We start from the raw sequence: 18,029 nt of genomic DNA, 5'->3' as shown, positions 1-18,029 counted from the left end.
TGACTGCAGCAGGGTATACACTTGAACATCTATATTTATGGTAGGTAAAAAACTGTTCTTTCTTCATGTTTCACTGTTGCAGTCATCACATTTGGGGTATCTGCTTGCAGTAGCCCTCAGTCGACCTGATTAACAAAGTCTTGGGTCCTGTGTCGGTTGCTGTCCCTTCTTCTTTAACATCAGGTCGTCAGGGGTGGAAAACATGCAGCCGATGCCATTACATCAGTCTTTCTTGCCGTGCGGTGCCCGAAGCAGTTCACAAGTGCCGGTCGGCCGTCTCCTAAAATTTTTGTTTTCGAGTTTCAGAACCGAAGTCGAGTTTCAGAACCGAAGTCTTCAACTAAAGCTAAGTACCCCATTGGGGAAACTTTTTCTTGCTCTTTACCGATGTCAGTAAAAGTTAATAATTGCATTTCTTGTGGAAAGCAAATGTCTTATAAAGATTTTCATTCTTATTGTATTCCTTGCTTAGGCCCTGATTACGATGTACCTCACTGTCGGTTTTGTGCCTTATTTAACCAATGAACTATCCGTCGTCGGTATATTTATGCTTCTAAATATTTCGGTTCTCGGTTCAATTATCCAGATATGTTGTCAGTAAACCGTCTAACTATCGGCATTCCGTAATAACGCAAAGATAAAGACAGAGACAGGCCGCCTAGGTCCAAAGCTGCCTACGATGCTTCTCCTAAGCCAGTCGCCAGTTCGCCGGTACTCAGTGAGGCACTTTCACAGCCCCTGATACCCACTACTTCTGATTCGCAGGCCACTACTGAGACCCATTTGGAGTCTGGTATGCCACGAGATGCTTCAACTGGGGAACCTGCGGATGTCTCTACCTTGGATGGGTCCGGAGCCACTGTGCAGGCACCGGCTTCCTGGGTGTATTCAGGCCTATGGACTTGCATATTAAATCGACACCACCTTCTTCTTTAAGGCCTAAAGCTTGAACCTTGCCTAGAAAACAGACGCCCAGGCTGCATGCTCAGGCCTCTATGCCTAAAAAACAAATGATAAGAATGGCTGAAGACCTTATAACTTTAATCAGGGTAAGCCAACCATCCCCTAATAAGAGACCTAAGACTGAATTTGCTTATGAATCTTCTGACCAGGATTTTGAAATTTCTGTGTCTTGTGATGACCTGGATTTACACATTTGCTTATGAGGATACTGATGCAGAGGACTTTATTCCCTCTGCATCCCCTCCAGAGGATTTCTCTTTTGGTGAAACCTTGCATAACCTTAGGGAGCATTTCCACTGGGAAAACCAGGATTACTCTGATTCAAATAACAGGCTTAGGGACTTCTTACTACTGCCCCAGCACAGGCCTTTAGCCATACCTCCTGTACTAGACATTGTTGATGATGCCTTTTCGGAATCTAGCTTGGCCCCTGACTCTTTACCTCCTGTTCCCAGAAAACCTGATAGATATTACAAGGTCCCTGACTCTCACAAGTTCCTTTTTAAAAATCCTACTGTGGATCCAGACACCATTTCACAGGGACCCAAGGTCATTAAAGCTACTACTGCCAAAAATCCTACCCCCTCTGATAGAGAGACTCCAGGGCGCTGGATAGATGGGGTACGAAGGTATACACTTCTGCAACATTGGCCATTAGGACCTTAAGCTGCCAGTTTCATATGTTAAAGTATCATATTATTGGATTGCTTAAACAGAAAATGATGTGGATTCCTGATTGTGCTGAAAATAAGGATTTACAGGATTTACTGCATTCAGCCAAACAAGTTGGAAAACATACTTTGCAATGTAGTTTTGATTCACTAGAGGCATCTTGCAGGGCTGCTGTAACTGGGTCGGTACTTAGAAGGCATGCTTGGCTCAAGGAGCAATCCTTGCCAGATCATTTTAAAGTGAAATTACTGGATGCTGCCTTAAACCAGTACCGCCTGTTTGGCAACAAGGCAGAAGAAGTTCTTAAAAAGATGGAGGAAAAAGCTAAATCTATGTAAACTGTTAAAGATTTTTTACAAGTACAACCATCAAGGTTTAGTAGGCATTGGCCTTCCAAGAATTGGTCTTTTCCTGCTTCCGCCAGACCTTCTCAGTCCAAACCCAGATCCAGCAGAGCTCCCAGGCTTCAGTCCCAGGGTATGCACAGGACTAAGCAGTGGGGGGCCTCCACTTCCAAATCTGGGAGCAATAAAACTCCTCCCTATGGTAAATTGTCTCAATGACTTCTTTTTAAAACTTCCAAGCACTTCTCAAATGACTGCCCCTTTGGGGGAGGGGTATTGCTCTTCATGCAAAGAACTGGGAACTCATTACCCAGGACAAATGGGTTTTAAATATAGTGTCCCAGGGATACAGGTTTCACTTCCATACATTACGAACACCAAGCGGATGGCCAGATCTACCCCCAAATCAGTGGGCAGAGGCCCAAAAGCTAGTACTTTCTCTCTTAAGCATGGGGGCTATTCATTTGGTACCAGAAGAAGAAAAGGGACAGGGTTTCTACTCGAGACTTTTTCTGGTACCCAGAAAAGACAGTTCATGGCGTCCTATCCTGGACCTGTCTACTCTAAATACCTTTTTGGTGATTCTAAAATTCAAGATGCTGACTCTTCACCAGTTGCTCCCTATGCTACGCAAAGACGCCTGGTTGGCAACGCTAGATTTAAAGGAAGCATACCTGCACATTCCAATCAGGGAGTCTTGCAGAAGATACCTACACTTCAAAGCAGGCTACACGCACTGTCAGTTCTCTGCACTGCCCTTTGGCTTATCTACTGCGCCCAGGATATTCACAAAGTGCCTAGCTCCAGTCATTGCATTTTGTAGGCAAAGAAATATTCACATATACCCATACCTGGACGATTGTCTAATCCAGGCAGAAAGCCAGGACATACTTTTGAATCATCTGGCCTTTGTAAAAGGGTGCTAACCTGTTTGGGGTACACTATAAATGAAAAGAAATCCCACCTGGTACCCTGTTAACAAATTTTATTCCTAGGAGCAAGCTTGAATACAACTTCCCAGATGGCCTTCCTCACGCCAGAGAAACAAATTCATTTGATAACCTACTTCAAACAAGTGGCCACAAAAACCCTGCTATCTGCAAGGTAACTACTACAAGCCTTTGGGATTCATGGCCTCCTGCTTTCTTCTAATTCCATATGCAGGACTGCATATGAGGAAACTACAATGGTATCTAAAAAGCCTATGGTGTCAACATTCTCAGGATCTAGAAGCAATGATTCCTATCATACCTTGCCTGCCACCAAAACAAGGGACTACCATTCACACTACCCCCTGTCACCCAAACCCTAACAACAGACGCATCAGACTATGCATGGGGGGGCGCACCTGGCAGGGAAGTGCATCCAGGGCAAATAGAACCCAAGTCAAATGCACCTGCATATCAATCAAAAAGAAATGTTAGCTGTACAGAATGCTCTGACAGCCTTCAAGGATCACATTCTTCCAGGACAATTAATGGTAAAGATGGACAACACCACTGTTATGTGGTACATAAACAAGCAGGGGGGGGGTACACATAGTTACCCACTCTGCAGACTAGCCATGGCATTGTGGAACACAGCCCTGAGCTACCAAGTGCATCTACAAGCTCAGTTCCTGCCAGGAAAACTAAATACACTGACAGACAAACTAAGCAGAAACTTAATGGACCCACACGAGTGAAAACTGGAACCAAGGATTTTCAACATGTTGACAAGCAAATGGGGTAGTCCAGATATAGACCTGTTTGCCTCCCCCCAGAACTATCAATTGAACAAATTTTGCACAAGGACTCCCCACAAACAAGCTTGGAAAGTGGATACTTTGTCCTTCAGCTGGAAAAAACTGTCAGTTTTTGCCTTTCCTCCTCTGCCTCTGCTCTCCAAAGTACTACTAAAGATCAAACAAGACAAACCAAGGATGATTTTGATTGCACCAGACTGGCCATGCCAAGACTGGTACCCCATCTTGTGCAGTGTGTCACTGTTGGCCCCATGGCACCTGCCTCAGACTCCTACCCTATTGTCTCAGTAGGAGAACCAGATCCTGCACCCTCAGCTTCAAACACTGAACCTAGCAGCCTGGCTAATTACCTAATATCTCCTTTACCATCCCTCAGTAAACCAATGATGGATATCATCTTGGAGGCAAGGAGGCCTAGTACTAGAAAATCTTATGCTGAAAAATGGAAAAGATTCTGTGCCTGGAACCAATCTCAAGGGATGAGCACAGCAGTGCCCAATTTACCTCAGATTTTACAATACTTAACTGAGATGCTTCACAAGAGCCTGTCTTTCTCCTCTATCAAAATTCACACTTCAGCCATTTCAGCTCATTATAACACAGAACCTCTCCTCTTCTCTCATCCACTGCTCAAGCAGTTCCTCAGAGGGGCCAAAAATTTACGACCACCCAGGAGAGCTCCAACTCCAGCCTGGGACCTTAACTTTGTATTGGAGAAACTCACTCTGTCTCCTTTCGAGCCAGCTGCTACTGCAGACTTAAAATTCCTTTCTTGGAAAACAGCTTTCCTTTTAGCAATCACTTCAACAAGAAAGGTGTCTGAATTGCAGGCCCTCATGGCAGTGGAGCCTTTCATCATCTTTCATGCGGAAAGGGTATCCCTCAGGACCAATCCCTCCTTCATGCCCAAAGTGGTATCCAGTGTGACCCTTAATCAATCCATTCATTTGCCAACCTTCTTTCCTAATCTACATAAACGGGAACAGATACTGCATTCCATAGATGTGCACAGACAACTTAGATTCTACTTGGACAGGACTAAACCTTAAAGGAAATCTGACCAACTGCTGGTGGCATTTGCTGCAGGGGCAGAGGGGAAGGCTATTTCAAAGCAAACCATTTCCAAATGGATAGGCCATTGCATTCTTTTTTGCTACAAGCACCATGGAAAACCTATCCCACAGGGGATCAGGCCCCACTCAACCAGGGCTGCATCTACCTCTGCAATTTTTCTCAGAGGTGTCCCTACCAGGGACATCCTAGAAGCTGCTACTTGGAGTTCTGTACATACTTTCACCAAGCATTGCCATCTGCCAATTTTCTTTAAATCCAGAGCTGGCTTTGCCACTGCAGTCTTGCAAGGCCTTATGCTATCTAAATTCCTCCTCCCATCCTTAGCTTTGGGAATCTACCCAAATGTGATGACTGCAACAGTGAAACACGAAGAACATAGTACAGTTGTGTACACTTAACATAAATGTAGATGCTCGAGTGTATTCACTGTTGCAGTCCTGGTTACCCTCTTTCTAGCCCCTTTACTTCTTTTGGCTATACCTCTGCTCTCATTTGCTATGCTCAAAAGCTTTTTGGTGTATTTGCTTTTTTTGTTGGAGGTATAACCTTGTATCTTTATAGATATAATTGCTTCCCATTAAGGGGGCATCTAACATTTGGGGCAAGAAAAACTGATGTGATGGCGTCGGCTGCATGTTTTATACCTCTGACGACCTGACATCATGGAAGAAGGGACAGCAACCGACGCAGGACCCAAGACTTTGCTAATCAGGCTGACTGAGGGCTACTGCAAGCAGATAACCCAAATGTGATGACTGCAACAGTGAATACACTTGAACATCTACATTTATGGCAAGTGTACACAACTGTACTTAATCTATATTTTTCTTGTGGGTGTGTTTAGCCTGTGAAGGGCTGGCACTGTCTTCAGGATTCATTTGTCTGCCTTGCACCCATGGACTTCCCTGTGACTGTAAATCAAATGAAGTGAATAATTGGTGAAAAAGTAAATTTGTTTTGCTGATACTGTGAACATAATTAGGGTGCTCTGCAGTACATAGGAAATGTGTTAAGAAATGCATTTCAGGATTGTTGTCTAATTGTGTTTGTTTCGTGTAAAATAGGCCATTGATGGGCTGAAGAAAAAGGGTAGGAATAAATAATGTGGTTTCAGCCTTTTCTATGTATCCATGCTAGAGGGGATAGCTATACACTTTAAAGTCAGGAGACATTAACAGTACAAGTGATCATTATTCAGTAAAAAGATAAATGTTGTACTGCCTGTGATGTCATCAGTTTTTTATTCACTCCTGCATGTATTTGTATTCTACATAAAATTTCTGTTATGGAACTTAGGAGAATTATAGGAGAAATAAGATCTCAGCAGGGTACATGACTTATTGGTGGTGACTGGAATGTTATTTACAATAGTGGGGATGTGTCAGGGGAACCTAGAAGGGAAAATGCAACAAATGATTGTAGACTTGTAAAGAAATATATGAGAATATTTGATATGGAAAATGTGAATTCAGTAGCAGGAACAAAGACAGAATTTACTTGCTATTCCCTAAAATACAGTAACCCAGCTAGACTGTATAGAAATTATATTTCACGTGCATGTGCATTTAACTGAAAGCTTTGAAGCCATTACAATGGCTTTATCAAGTCATGCACTAATAAACACTAAAGGTAAAGATGTAAAATGTGACCGTGATACTTTCCTACATGTCTGTTAAAAAGAGAGGAATCCAAGGAATGGGTAGCGGATATGATTTAAGAATTATTCAGTAAAGTAAGAAATTCTTCAGAAGTGATAGCTAGGTAGTGGGATAAAATGATAATGAAATTTAAAACTATATAGAAATAACAGTGAAAGGTATGGGAAAGAAGTACTAGGACTCGTTTAGATGGGTCAGTAAAGGTTGAGGTATTAGAGAAGAAGGTAACACTCACAGATTAAAAAGAGGAGCAGCTGAAGAGTGCCAAGTCTTCAGCTACTATGCATAACTTCAGAATGGTCATTAAGTAACTATATTTCAACATCTGTAATGCACAAAAACTTGTAGCATAGTGACTAAGGAAATGGAAGGAAGAAAGAGCTTTAGGCAGAGTTAGGGAGCCTGTAACAAGAAAAATAACCAGAGATAATTGTAGAGGTATTTGAGAAGTGTTACTAAAATTTGTATAAACAGAAGAACCAAAAAGCCATGAAAATGACTTAATTATGCCAAGGTTCAAGGAAAATGATGCTGAGCAATTAATAGCAAAGATGAGAAGGGATTAAATAAAAACAGTATGGCATAGCCAATCAACAAGTAGTCTGTAAAAATATGGGATTCTTGTGGAAATTTGTAAGGTAGGAGGTAATAACGTGATATGAAGATCCGAAAGATTTTAAAAAAGGGTAGTACCAACATCTTGGAAGAAAGTGGTTGTATTATATTAAGAAGGTAAAAAGACCTTTCAGATTCTAGCTTAATGTAGACCCATAATTTTAAATTGTATCTATAGAATGCTTATGTCTGTAATAGCCAAGAAAGTAGTAAAGGTGTTTCTAGGTCTTTTGGAGATGGTAGAACCTCCAACCCTGGAATCCTGTTTGTGAACCAGCCAGTGAGTTACACAGGGATTTACATTTAACTGGGAGAGTTTACCTACAGTGCTTGAATGTGGGATAGTGTCAGACACCTTTGCAAGGTATTGAATGCGGTGTCCACTAATTTAATTTGTCCTCATCCATTGCTTTAGGTGACCTCTTGAAGTAGAACAGGTTTAGTAGGCTGGATTTGCCCTTAACAAATTATGGCTTGGGTGAAGAGTTTGTAGGTTGCCTATGTCCTTATTAACTCTGTAATGCTATTTTCCATAGTCCTACAGATAATACTGGCCAAGCTTATAGGTCTGTAATTACCCAGGTCCATTGGTGCCCCACCTTTGTGCAAGAGGATGACTGTTGCTGTCCTCCATTCATGCAGCACAAAGCCTGTATAGAGGTTAATTTTGAAATAACCTCTGTGTGGGTGGGTTGCCAAGTCCAGTTTCAAACTGACCAGTAGGCAGCCCGGTAGGTTATCTGGTCCCATGGAAGTAGTGTTCTGAACCTGGCTAGTGCTTGACAAACTTGTTCTTTGGAGATTTGAGGGGGAGAGATAGATGTGAGTACATTATCTCGGGTAAAGCTTGAACCAGATTTGTCTGCTAGTAGATTGGCGATGTCCTCTTGGTCCAGGTATGTAATATCATTTACTATTGGGTCTGTGCACTACTGCACATTGTTACTCTGGTTGGCCTTTGTGTTATCCATCACCTGGGTGGCTATGTTTACCTCATAATGGTATTTGATTTTATCAGGGTCCAGAGCTCCCCCTTTGAGTTTAGCAAGAGCATTTTTAGCATCTTGAGAATTAAATTTATTTTTGCTTGCAATAATTTTTTTCTTTAATTGAAAAACCTGTCTATGTTCAGGTTTCACTCCAGGGGTTTATTCTTAAATTTGGCATTGAATTAATTTTGGGAGGGAACAGAAGTGTTTGTGCAGCCGTCTACATGTGCTTAGAATTTGGGTGGTAAATGATTCTGCCTAAGAAGTGGAGTCGGTAGGATGGAAGAGCATTTTGAACTTTGTCAGGTAATCACTCAGTTTTAGTATTTTAGCATTAGCATAATCTGTGAATATTGAGATTATCATTAGCATAATCTCTGAATACTGATATTAACATTAGCATAATCTCTGAATATTGAGGTTAGTATTAGCATAATCTCTGAATATTCAGATTAGCATTAGCATAATCTCTGAATACTGAGGTATGGTGAATGGATCTGATTTGTGGTCTGATATGACCAGAGAGGAGTTTGATAATTGGTGGGAAGCAAAGCTGTTCCATACTGGTAAGGACAAAGTCCAGGATTTTATCATCCTTGGTGGGGTGTGGACTAACTGGTACTGAGAGTTTGTATTGATGAATAAAGGAGGAGAGGCCATTCTAGACTTCTGTCTAGCAAATGGCTTCATAGTAACCAACACATGCTTCAGAAAGAGAGTGAGTCACAAGATTGCATGCAAGAGTGGCTAACATGCAACTCAGGTAAACTTCCTCCTAGTAAGGAAAAGGCACTGCAGAAGAATAAATGATTGCAAAATCATCCCCATTGAAAAATCAGCCCACAGCATAAACCACTGATTACCACAATCAGCTGCAAGCAGTTGTCAGAGAATGCTCTAAGGTCAACAAAGAACAGGCTGAAGACCTAGAAGTTGACTGGAGAGAAAATACAACCGTTCAAGGAATTACTCAGGGCTCTAGCACCCTTCATAAGGACTTCAAAGGCAGATGGAAAGAGTATTTCCAGCAGCTTCTGATTGAAGAAAACCCCACAGAAGCTGTACTGCCTCAGAAACAGCCTACAATGAGAGAAGAAGAAGAAGAGCCCACCCTAGAAAGAAGTAAGAACAACACTAAGGAAAATGAAGTCAGGAAAAGCAGCAGGCTCAGATGAGGTCACAGCAGATATGATAATGATGCTGGGTGAGATAGGGGAGAAATGGCTCCTGAGGGAACTCATAACCGTGTGGAGAGAAAGGCCTATCCCAGACGACATGGAGAATAAGCATACTCGTGCCAGTGTGTACAAGAACACATCCACAACTGTGGGCAGTACAGAGGAATCAAACTCCTATCACATTACATGAAAGTTCTAGAGAAGGTTATAAACGGATATGCAGAGTAGTAGAATGTAAGATGGGAGATGAGCAGTTTGAATTCAGATCAGGATGGAACACAACTGACCCTATGTTTGCAGTGAGATAGTTGAGAAAAGATCATGATGAGGAAAGAGTCCAGCTGGGCATTCCTAGACTTAGAAAAGGCATATGACAGGGTCCCAAGACAGCTGATCTGGGCAGTACTGTGGTGGTTCAAAGTCCCAGAAACATTGGTAGAATTAGTGCAGGCTATGTACAAGGACTCAGTGACTCAAGTACGAACAGTGTTCTGTCTCACGAAGGGGTTCCCAGTGGGAGTGGGTGTACACCAGGATTCAGCTCTGAGCCCACTGCTGTTCATACTGGTGATGGACTACATTAGCAAACAGGTTGGAGGGGACAGATCAACAAAGTTGCTGTATGCAGATGTGGCATTACAGGCAAACTCTGAGCAAGAATGGAATGCAAAACTGAAGGCACATGGGATGAAACTAAGTACAGATAAGAGGGTGGTAATGGCAGCATATTGGGGAAATCAGAAGAAGCTGAGAATTGAGATATAAGGAAAGATAGTGGAACAGGTAAACAGCTTCAAGCATCTGGGAGGGGTGGTTGCGAGGAGAAGGGAAGTTTGAAGAGGTCAAAGCTCGAATCAGAAGGGCTGCAGCCAACTGGCTTAGAGTGTCAGGTGTAGTCTATGACAGAAGAATGTCAAAGAAGCTGAAAAGTAAGGTGTACAAGACAGTGGTGCGACCAGTACTACTGTATGGTACAGAAACCCGTTTGGTATGTACCTCACAAGACATCTACAACAGCTGGAAAGGCTGCAGAAATACCTCACTAAAAGAATCACAGGCCTAAAGCAGATGCCCTGTACTGACCGTCTAAAAAAAGCTCCAGCTATACTCTTTGGCATATCGTCTATTCAGAGGCAATCTCTGTTTAACATACAAGGCCATGTCAAACCCTGAGCTGTTGGACATGCTCTACTTAAAGAAATCCCAATCCCTCAGAGCCACATGCTCCAGGGATCTAAACCTTGTCATCACAATGAACAAAACATGCTGGAGGGATAGGTTCCTGACCCAGAGACTCCCAATACTCTGGAATAGACTGCCCATACATGTCAAGCATAGCACCTCCTTGGCCCTCTACAAAAGGAACCTTGACAATTGGATGGGAGATAGGAAATTCACCCCGGGGATCACGTCAGTCCCCCTGCTAGACAGGGGTCCAGGGAAGTAAATATTATGGGACGAAATATCCAGGGAATTGTTATGGCTAGGCTTATATAGGCCCTAGGACCGCTAGCCTAGTACCAACCTATGAACCTGGGCACTAAAGGCAGAGCAGATGAAGCTAGAGGTGATGGAAATGAAGTGCCTGAGAAGGGTGGTAGGATGCACTCTGTGGGACAGGTGAAGAAATGAGGACATAAGAGCAGAAGCCAAAGTAGTTCCAATTGCAGAAAAGATCAAAGAGAACAGATTATGGTGGTTTGGACGTGCAGAATATCAGAAGACAATCTGGTGAAGAAGATTTGGGACAGACTGGAAGAAGGTAAGAGGAAATGGGAATGTCCAGCAAAAAGGTGGATGGATTGTGTGAAAGAAGATCTGCGACAGTCAGGCATGAGTGTCAAAGAAGGCAGGAGTGTAGCATTGAATCGTGAGAGGTGGCAACAGTTAACACGATTCCCCAACCCCATGTAGAAAATGGGGAAAAGGGGGATGATGATGGGAGGGTGGCTTAATGGCTAAGGTGTTTGCCTTACAAACACAAGGTGCAGGGTTTGAGTCTCACAAAGGATAATTGGCTAGGCTTAAAATGGCTCGCAAGGGCAGTTAGCTTAGTACTAAACTATGAACCTATGAATACGACGTTTATGGACATGCATATTTGAGGATGTACAATTCTTCAAGTTAATGGAGAGAGAGTTGGGTCTGTTAGAAGAATAGTGTTTGGCTTAATGCATGGGACTCCATACTATTTTTGGTAGGAGATTTGGGCTGGGGGGCATAGAGGGGGTCCTATAATTAGCTGTGATATGGCAAGAGAATTTGTTAATGGTAACCTGGCTCTGGAGGCATTTCAGGTCATTATGTTGTCTAACAAGTCTGGAGGTGAGTTTTTTTTTTAAGAATATGGATGCACTGCAGGATTTAGTGCCTTTGTGTAATATAGTGGGTGTGAACACGTTGTAGGCATTGCTGTCAAGCACTAATGGAGTGCTGTTACTGATACCGAGACAGGTCTCTGTGAGCCAGTAATATAACTGGTTGCTCTTTATTTTGATAAAAGCATGCTGCTGAAATTGTTTAAGGGCTGCTGTATGTAGTTTGTTGTGTTTAAACTTTCACTAGAACATGAGCATGTATTGAGTTTATTTATATATGTATCTTAGGGGACTTCTGGGAGGACATTCCATGGCAATTATGTTACAGGATCAAGGAGAATACATGCAGTGGTACAACAATGAGCTCCTTTATATGGCAAAGGAGTTGGGCTACAAATTGCTGCCTGCTTTCAATACTACCAGTGGACTGCCATATCCTAGGGTAAGTAAGTGTGCTTGGAGGTTTTTTGTATGCATTTCCTTGTATGTATATCTATTACATGATATTATTGCTTATTCTATAGAGATGGCCAGACATGTTTAATTGTTTTGTGCACTAGTTAAAAGATCATATAAAGTGACAAGATATCATGCATTCCAGAAGAAGCTGCTCATCTGTGCCACTTGTGAGCTGGGTTTGAAAATTGTTTCAGTTACTCCAGACCAAGTCTGAGACTGCACAGCCTTGAGCGTAGTTGGGGTGGAAAGTCCTTTTCAAGAGCTTGAGAACTTTTAAAGTAAATTAGGAGATTACAGTGTTCATTGTTACTGTTCTGTTTGAAACTTGCCATTTTGTCTGACTTTCTGGGGGAACCTGCTGCTCTGTTTATCAGGTGCAAGTATAAGGATCCAGTCAGGTATGGCTTCTTTGCTGCAGGCAGCTTCTGTTTTGGTAGGCAGCATAATTAGCTATGCCATTCCAGGCAGCTCTCTCTTAGAATGTGAATATGGTTTATATAGTACGATCTGAAGTTCACTTTAATGGTGCATGCAGACCACTGTGATGAAACTCCAATAATGACATTCAAGAAGCTTGTTGTAATAGAAATGATTAATTTTGCTTATGTACTAAAATGATGTGATCCCAGTGTGTTTAGTATGGGAGGTAGACTGCAGAGTGGTTCCAAATGATAGTCCTACTACCTCCCCTTTTGTGTTGCCTGTTGTGTAGCAACAATAGTTTATGCTGCTATGTCAGGCAGTAGTATATGCTAGTTTTATGTCTTGGTGAGTTTTGCAACAGTTAGCAGCATGTTTAAGAATATGTCTGTATGTAGTGACAGGTCATACTGAGGTGTACGGCCATAGCTGGGATGAGGTGAAGGTTGAATTGGTGTGCCAAATACATAAATATGTGATTGAAGAACAGTTTTAATTGGCAAGCAAAAAGATGCCCCTTCTAAGGTATGTCTGTATTCTGAGAATTTCAGGAGAGGCTAGGTATTGTAACTCAGCCAGAGACAGACTAGTGATAAACCAGTTAAATGGGGGAGGAGTTACCTCTTTTATGCTGGTGGTAGCTTGACTGGTAAGACGTATAGAAGTGCATGATAAGGGTCTAGAAAGGTCCTCATTGAGTCAGTATTTTGCTATTCTAATAATTTTAATTGCAAGATCAAGGGTTACATTTTAAAAATGTGCTTGGTACAGGTTAGGAGTGCTCCTTGTAAAGGTAATGCCACCTTAGCTGTGCAATAGTTTGGCTGTGGACACTGCTACTCCCCTCTTGGGTGCAGCCAGCACTGCTGCCTGCAGTCTGTGGCAAGAAAAACTGACCAAGGCAGTAATAGCTTTGGTAATTGCTTTCTGACTTGACACCATATCTTTTTTATTTTTATTTTATTTTTTAACATTTGTTTACCAAGGAAGTCCAACAAGGGCAATAACCCTTTTTCAGCAGAGGCCGGGGAGAAAAGCTCCAACATACTACATGAAAGCAAAACAGTACAGTATGGCAAATATAAACCTTTGATATGTATTGTCATTTTTACAAATACAGTATAACAGAATTGTAAAGGTTGTTAATTTTGCAAGTATAATACAGTACAGAGTAATACAGAGTAACCAAAGAAATAAGGTTGTCTAGTGAGAGAATTAAGCTTAGTTTGTTTAAAATTACAAGAGGTGAAGAGAGAAAGAGAGATGGAAACAAAGGTGAGAAAGGTAGGGAAACTCTATGAATTTAAAAGAGGTAAAGAGAGAGAGAGAGTGTGGTTAAGTGAGAAAAGGATTGTCAGAGATGAGAGAGCGAAAGGTTGGGTAGAAAAGAAAGGGAATATATGTGCGAGAAGAGAAAGTAGTATGTAAAGTTAGAGAAGGATATTTACAAATTACTATTGAGTATTTGAATATTTACTTTGGTAGCATAGAAGTAATATTTTCAGTAGTGGAACAGGCAATGGTAGTAAGGTGGGGGAAGAGGGATAGTAGGTCAGAAAATTTGAAAATTATTGTATCTGGAGGAATGAAGGAAAAGGATGGTTGCAGAAAAGTAGGTGAGAGAGAAAACTATGGTTAGAAGATGGAGGTGGGGTGAAAAAGAAAAATGGATTATAGGCCAGTGTAATAGAAATTCTTTTTTTTGTGACTGGCCTAGTGTGCAGCATAAACAAAACCTGGAATTAATTAGGAATGTTTTAAAAGAGGTTTTGTGCACATTGGTGTTGGGTGATGACCTCCCATGTTACTGAGGTGAGTGCAAGGTTTTAATTAGTGAATTAGAGTACAGAGAGTGCTCTGCAGATATTTTGGTTTGTGTATGATAAGGATATTATCATTTGATTTTCAGGGACGTTGTGAGGTATAATTTTGGAGAATTGTACTAACTGCTGGGCAGGCTGAAGGATTGTTTATTTTTTGTGCTGATTAATTTGGTGTATATAAGATGGTGAGATAGTTTTAACCAATTTAGTTCTTTTCGTTGTGGAATAGTAGTGGCGGCTTTGCTTGGGTTTGTTCGCAGCAAAGCCTGCATTCTTGTTATAACATTGCTCAAGTTTAGTTTTTGAAGAGGTTTGTACAGATGATTGCTCTATGCAGAAATTATTGTAGTAAGTAAGTGGTAGCTAGGGTTACTTTAGTACTGGTTGTGAGGAAGTTTTCTGTTCTTTGGAGTACTTATAAGTTTTTGTTTGTGTTTGTTATTTTTTAATTGTGTGAAGGCTATCTAGATTGAATTTTAGGTTGACATCTATTGTCATTCCAAGCAATTTAGTAAGATACTCTTTTGTTAAGAGTTAATAAGGTAACAATATTAGATACTGTGCTTTCATACCCAGTTGTGTCTAGAAAGGGAGAAGATAGTGTTTCATTTCTTTCCCATTGGCAATAAGAAACAAAAAAAAAGTTCAATGTGTGTGTGTGTGCGCGCGCGAGAGAGAGATATATGGAGAATATAGATGTCTGATTCACAGCCTGTCATAAAAATGAAGGTACTCACTGAACAGTACATTCGAAACAGTGTTCATTTTGGATAGAAGAAAAATCACTGAGCACTCTACAGACTGCCACACTCCTCTCTCTGCAAGTTGAGGACCAAAAAAAAGTCTTCCTAAGTTCTGAAATATAGCACAGAGCTTAGGCAAGCTCTGTGCTACAATTAACCACAAAACAAGTAGGGGTACTAAACATATTGGGCCAGATTCCAAAAGAGTTACTCTTTGGTGCAAGTCTACCCTAATTCTGAAAGACACGCACTGATGTAAGTCACTTACATGGAGAACAACACTTAACAGCTTAGGCCATGGATCCAATTTCGCTGTGTAGCTCATCAGACGAGGAACTGAAAGCACAGCTGCAGGTTGTCAAAACTTTTTCAGATGATAATAAGAATGTCATTTGGTCTTGATAAGTGTGCAAAAGCAACCTTTAAAGCAAAAAAACTGCAGCACCAGGAAAATATCAGTTTGGGACAAGAATGTGTTAAAGAATTTGAGCAAGAGGGGGAGTGTATAAATATTTGGGAACTGAGGAAGGATCAACAATAAAACATGAACAAATGTGAATAAAACTTAGTAAGAAATATTTTAGAAGACTTAAATTAATCCTGAAAACAGCATTGACATCTAGGAACAAAATCCAAGCTATAAACCAATTTGCTCTTCCTGTCCTAACTTAAGTTTTGGAGTGATTGACTGGCCCCAAAATGTGTTGGATAGATTCTATCAGAAAACAAGAAGGATGCTTGTTCGCCAAATGAGTTATAAAAAATAGTGTATACCAAGATTATATATTCCCCATTCTGAAGGAGGAATGGGCCTCCTTGAAAATTATTACATGTATAAATCTGCAATTGTGGGACTTCACACATATCTGCTGACCTCACAAGACCCAAATGCAGTGAAAGTCTTGAAACATGAGGAGAATAAGTCTAAGATGACTTCTCTGTTTAATTTAGCAGAAGCATATCGGCATCAAGCAGGAATGGAAATCAAACCAGAAGTAGATAAAAATCAGGCAGCAACTGAATGTCCCAAAAAACAAAAGAAAGAATATAAGGTGAATGACCAGATAAGAAGGCAAGAAATGTGGAAAAAGCATAAATATAGTTACAAGTATAGAAAACTCCTGAAAGAACCTCATGTTGATCAGGAACGAACACAGGAATGGTTAAGGAGAGGTGAATTCAAACCAAGAGACGAAAGGTTAATATTGGCAGCCCAAGATAGTGGGCTACGTACATGCTGGTTTACAAAGTCCATAGAACATGTGGGAGAAATGGACAAATGTAGGTTTTGTAAAACAGAATTGGAAACAGTGGCACACCTTGTTGCTGTGTGTGACGTACTAATGGCAGAAGGACTGTATACTGAAAGGCATAATGTGGCAAAACTGTTGCACTGGGGATTGTGCAAACATTATGGTATTGAGGTGTCTGAAATACACTGGAAACATGAGCCACAGAGCATCATAGAAAATGATGAAGTTTATAGCACATGGGATCACTCATTACCAACAGTTCAAAAGACAGATGCTAGAAAACCAGATATAGTAGTCCAAGAAAAGAAGACAAAAGTAGCATTGATCATTGAAATTGCTACACCCAGTGACTACAGTGTCTTGCGTGCAGAGAGGCACAAAGTCATAAAATATCCGGATCTGCAGGCAGAAATGAGAGCAATGTGGAAGAAAGATACCCAGACAGTTCCAGTAGAAGTTGGAGCAACGGGTCTTGTAAAAAAATAATTTACAGTTGTATTTAGATATGTTACCAATCCATGTAAACCTATACAAATTGCAGAAGGAGTCATTACTGTGCACATTGTGAGTGCTTCTAAGAGGACTTTTAGCAATACTAATTTCATGAACTTTAATCGTACTTTGACTTAGGAATGGGGTCCATTCCCGTCATAGTATTAAAAACCCAAAAGATTTGGAGAAATTAAAAGAGCAAGGCCTGTTGCACTTGGGGCAAGATTCTGAAACACCTGCCCTCAGCCTTCTGTCAGTGTGAGTGGTCATTTACACTGAAAGTAAGTCTTTTGGAATTGGACACATTAATTTCAGCAGCCACAGCTGCTGAAATAATTCCCAGCAACTTTGCTGACACCTGATTAGTGACTCTTCAACATCAACAGTTGCCCATAAAAGTTTGCATCTGGACAGCCACCCAGGTTTATTCTTCCCTAGCTATAGTACTGAAAAACACTTGTGCCTTGTCTTGACATCCAAAGGAAATAAATCACAGGAAAATAAATGTAGGTTCTTCCAAGCAAAACAAAGTCTTGTGGATTTAACTAAAAGCACAGCATGTACTGTGAACTCAATTGCATACTCCTGGGAAACAGTCTGACTTAGTGGTCTCTCTGCATTTTTTTTTCTTGGCAAAAGAGTGCAGAGAGACCTGCCAACACAGACTGTGATACTATGTCTTCTGTCTTCAGGTTCCCTTCCAGAAGGTATCCTCATTTGGAAGACTGTGAATTTTATTACTGTACATTTTAAGTGCAGAAAAAAGGAACTTCCTGCCAGCCAGAAAAGCATACCTCTCAGCTATCCAGATTTTTGCCTTGCATTTTTGGTTTGATGCTCTTGAAATGTGTGGTTTTCTGGCAAATCACTGAAGATTGAAGCCACTAAAAAATTACAGATACTTGAGCTTCATACTTCATATTCTTTAGAAAATGCATGCTAATGCAAAACCTGTTATCCTAGCAGCTTTCTAAGTTTGTAAGCATAATATTTATCGGTCCCTGTTTTGGGGCCTTTGCTCCCCCATAATTTATGACTTTGTCCAGATTTCTTGTGCTAAGAGGTTGACAGGTATGCAGAGAAGGTATTTCAAACTCTCAAGATTTTTTGCACCCCCCCCCCCCCCCCCATCAACACAAGCATTTTTAGGACAGCATTTTTGATAATGCCTCACTATAACCAAACCACAACAGAGGCTACCTACATGATGGTCTCCCAGGTCAGCTTTTGTGCTCACTGGGGAATGCCTGGGATGGGGGATGAATGCTCATGGCTGATAGTGGA

At 41.2% G+C, this 18,029-nt stretch overlaps 1 protein-coding gene across 3 annotated transcripts in view; it reads left to right on the top strand.

Annotated features, from left to right (window-relative positions):
* Nucleotides 1-18,029, top strand: part of EDEM3 (ER degradation enhancing alpha-mannosidase like protein 3) — a 1,015,437-nt gene that overhangs the window by 234,782 nt on the left and 762,626 nt on the right. For all 3 annotated transcript variants that reach the window (XM_044085305.1, XM_044085306.1, XM_044085304.1), the window contains exon 6: nt 11,844-11,997. In XM_044085305.1, coding sequence (XP_043941240.1) covers nt 11,844-11,997 — 154 coding nt within the window. The remainder of the gene's footprint in view (nt 1-11,843; nt 11,998-18,029) is intronic.

The sequence above is a fragment of the Protopterus annectens genome, chromosome 10.part0, assembly GCF_019279795.1.
Source record: "Protopterus annectens isolate FY-2018-M chromosome 10.part0, PAN1.0, whole genome shotgun sequence".
In the NCBI taxonomy this organism is placed as follows: Eukaryota; Metazoa; Chordata; order Ceratodontiformes; family Protopteridae; genus Protopterus; species Protopterus annectens.
Note: the sequence above shows the minus strand (reverse complement) of the source record. Positions and strands in the feature narration are given on the sequence as shown.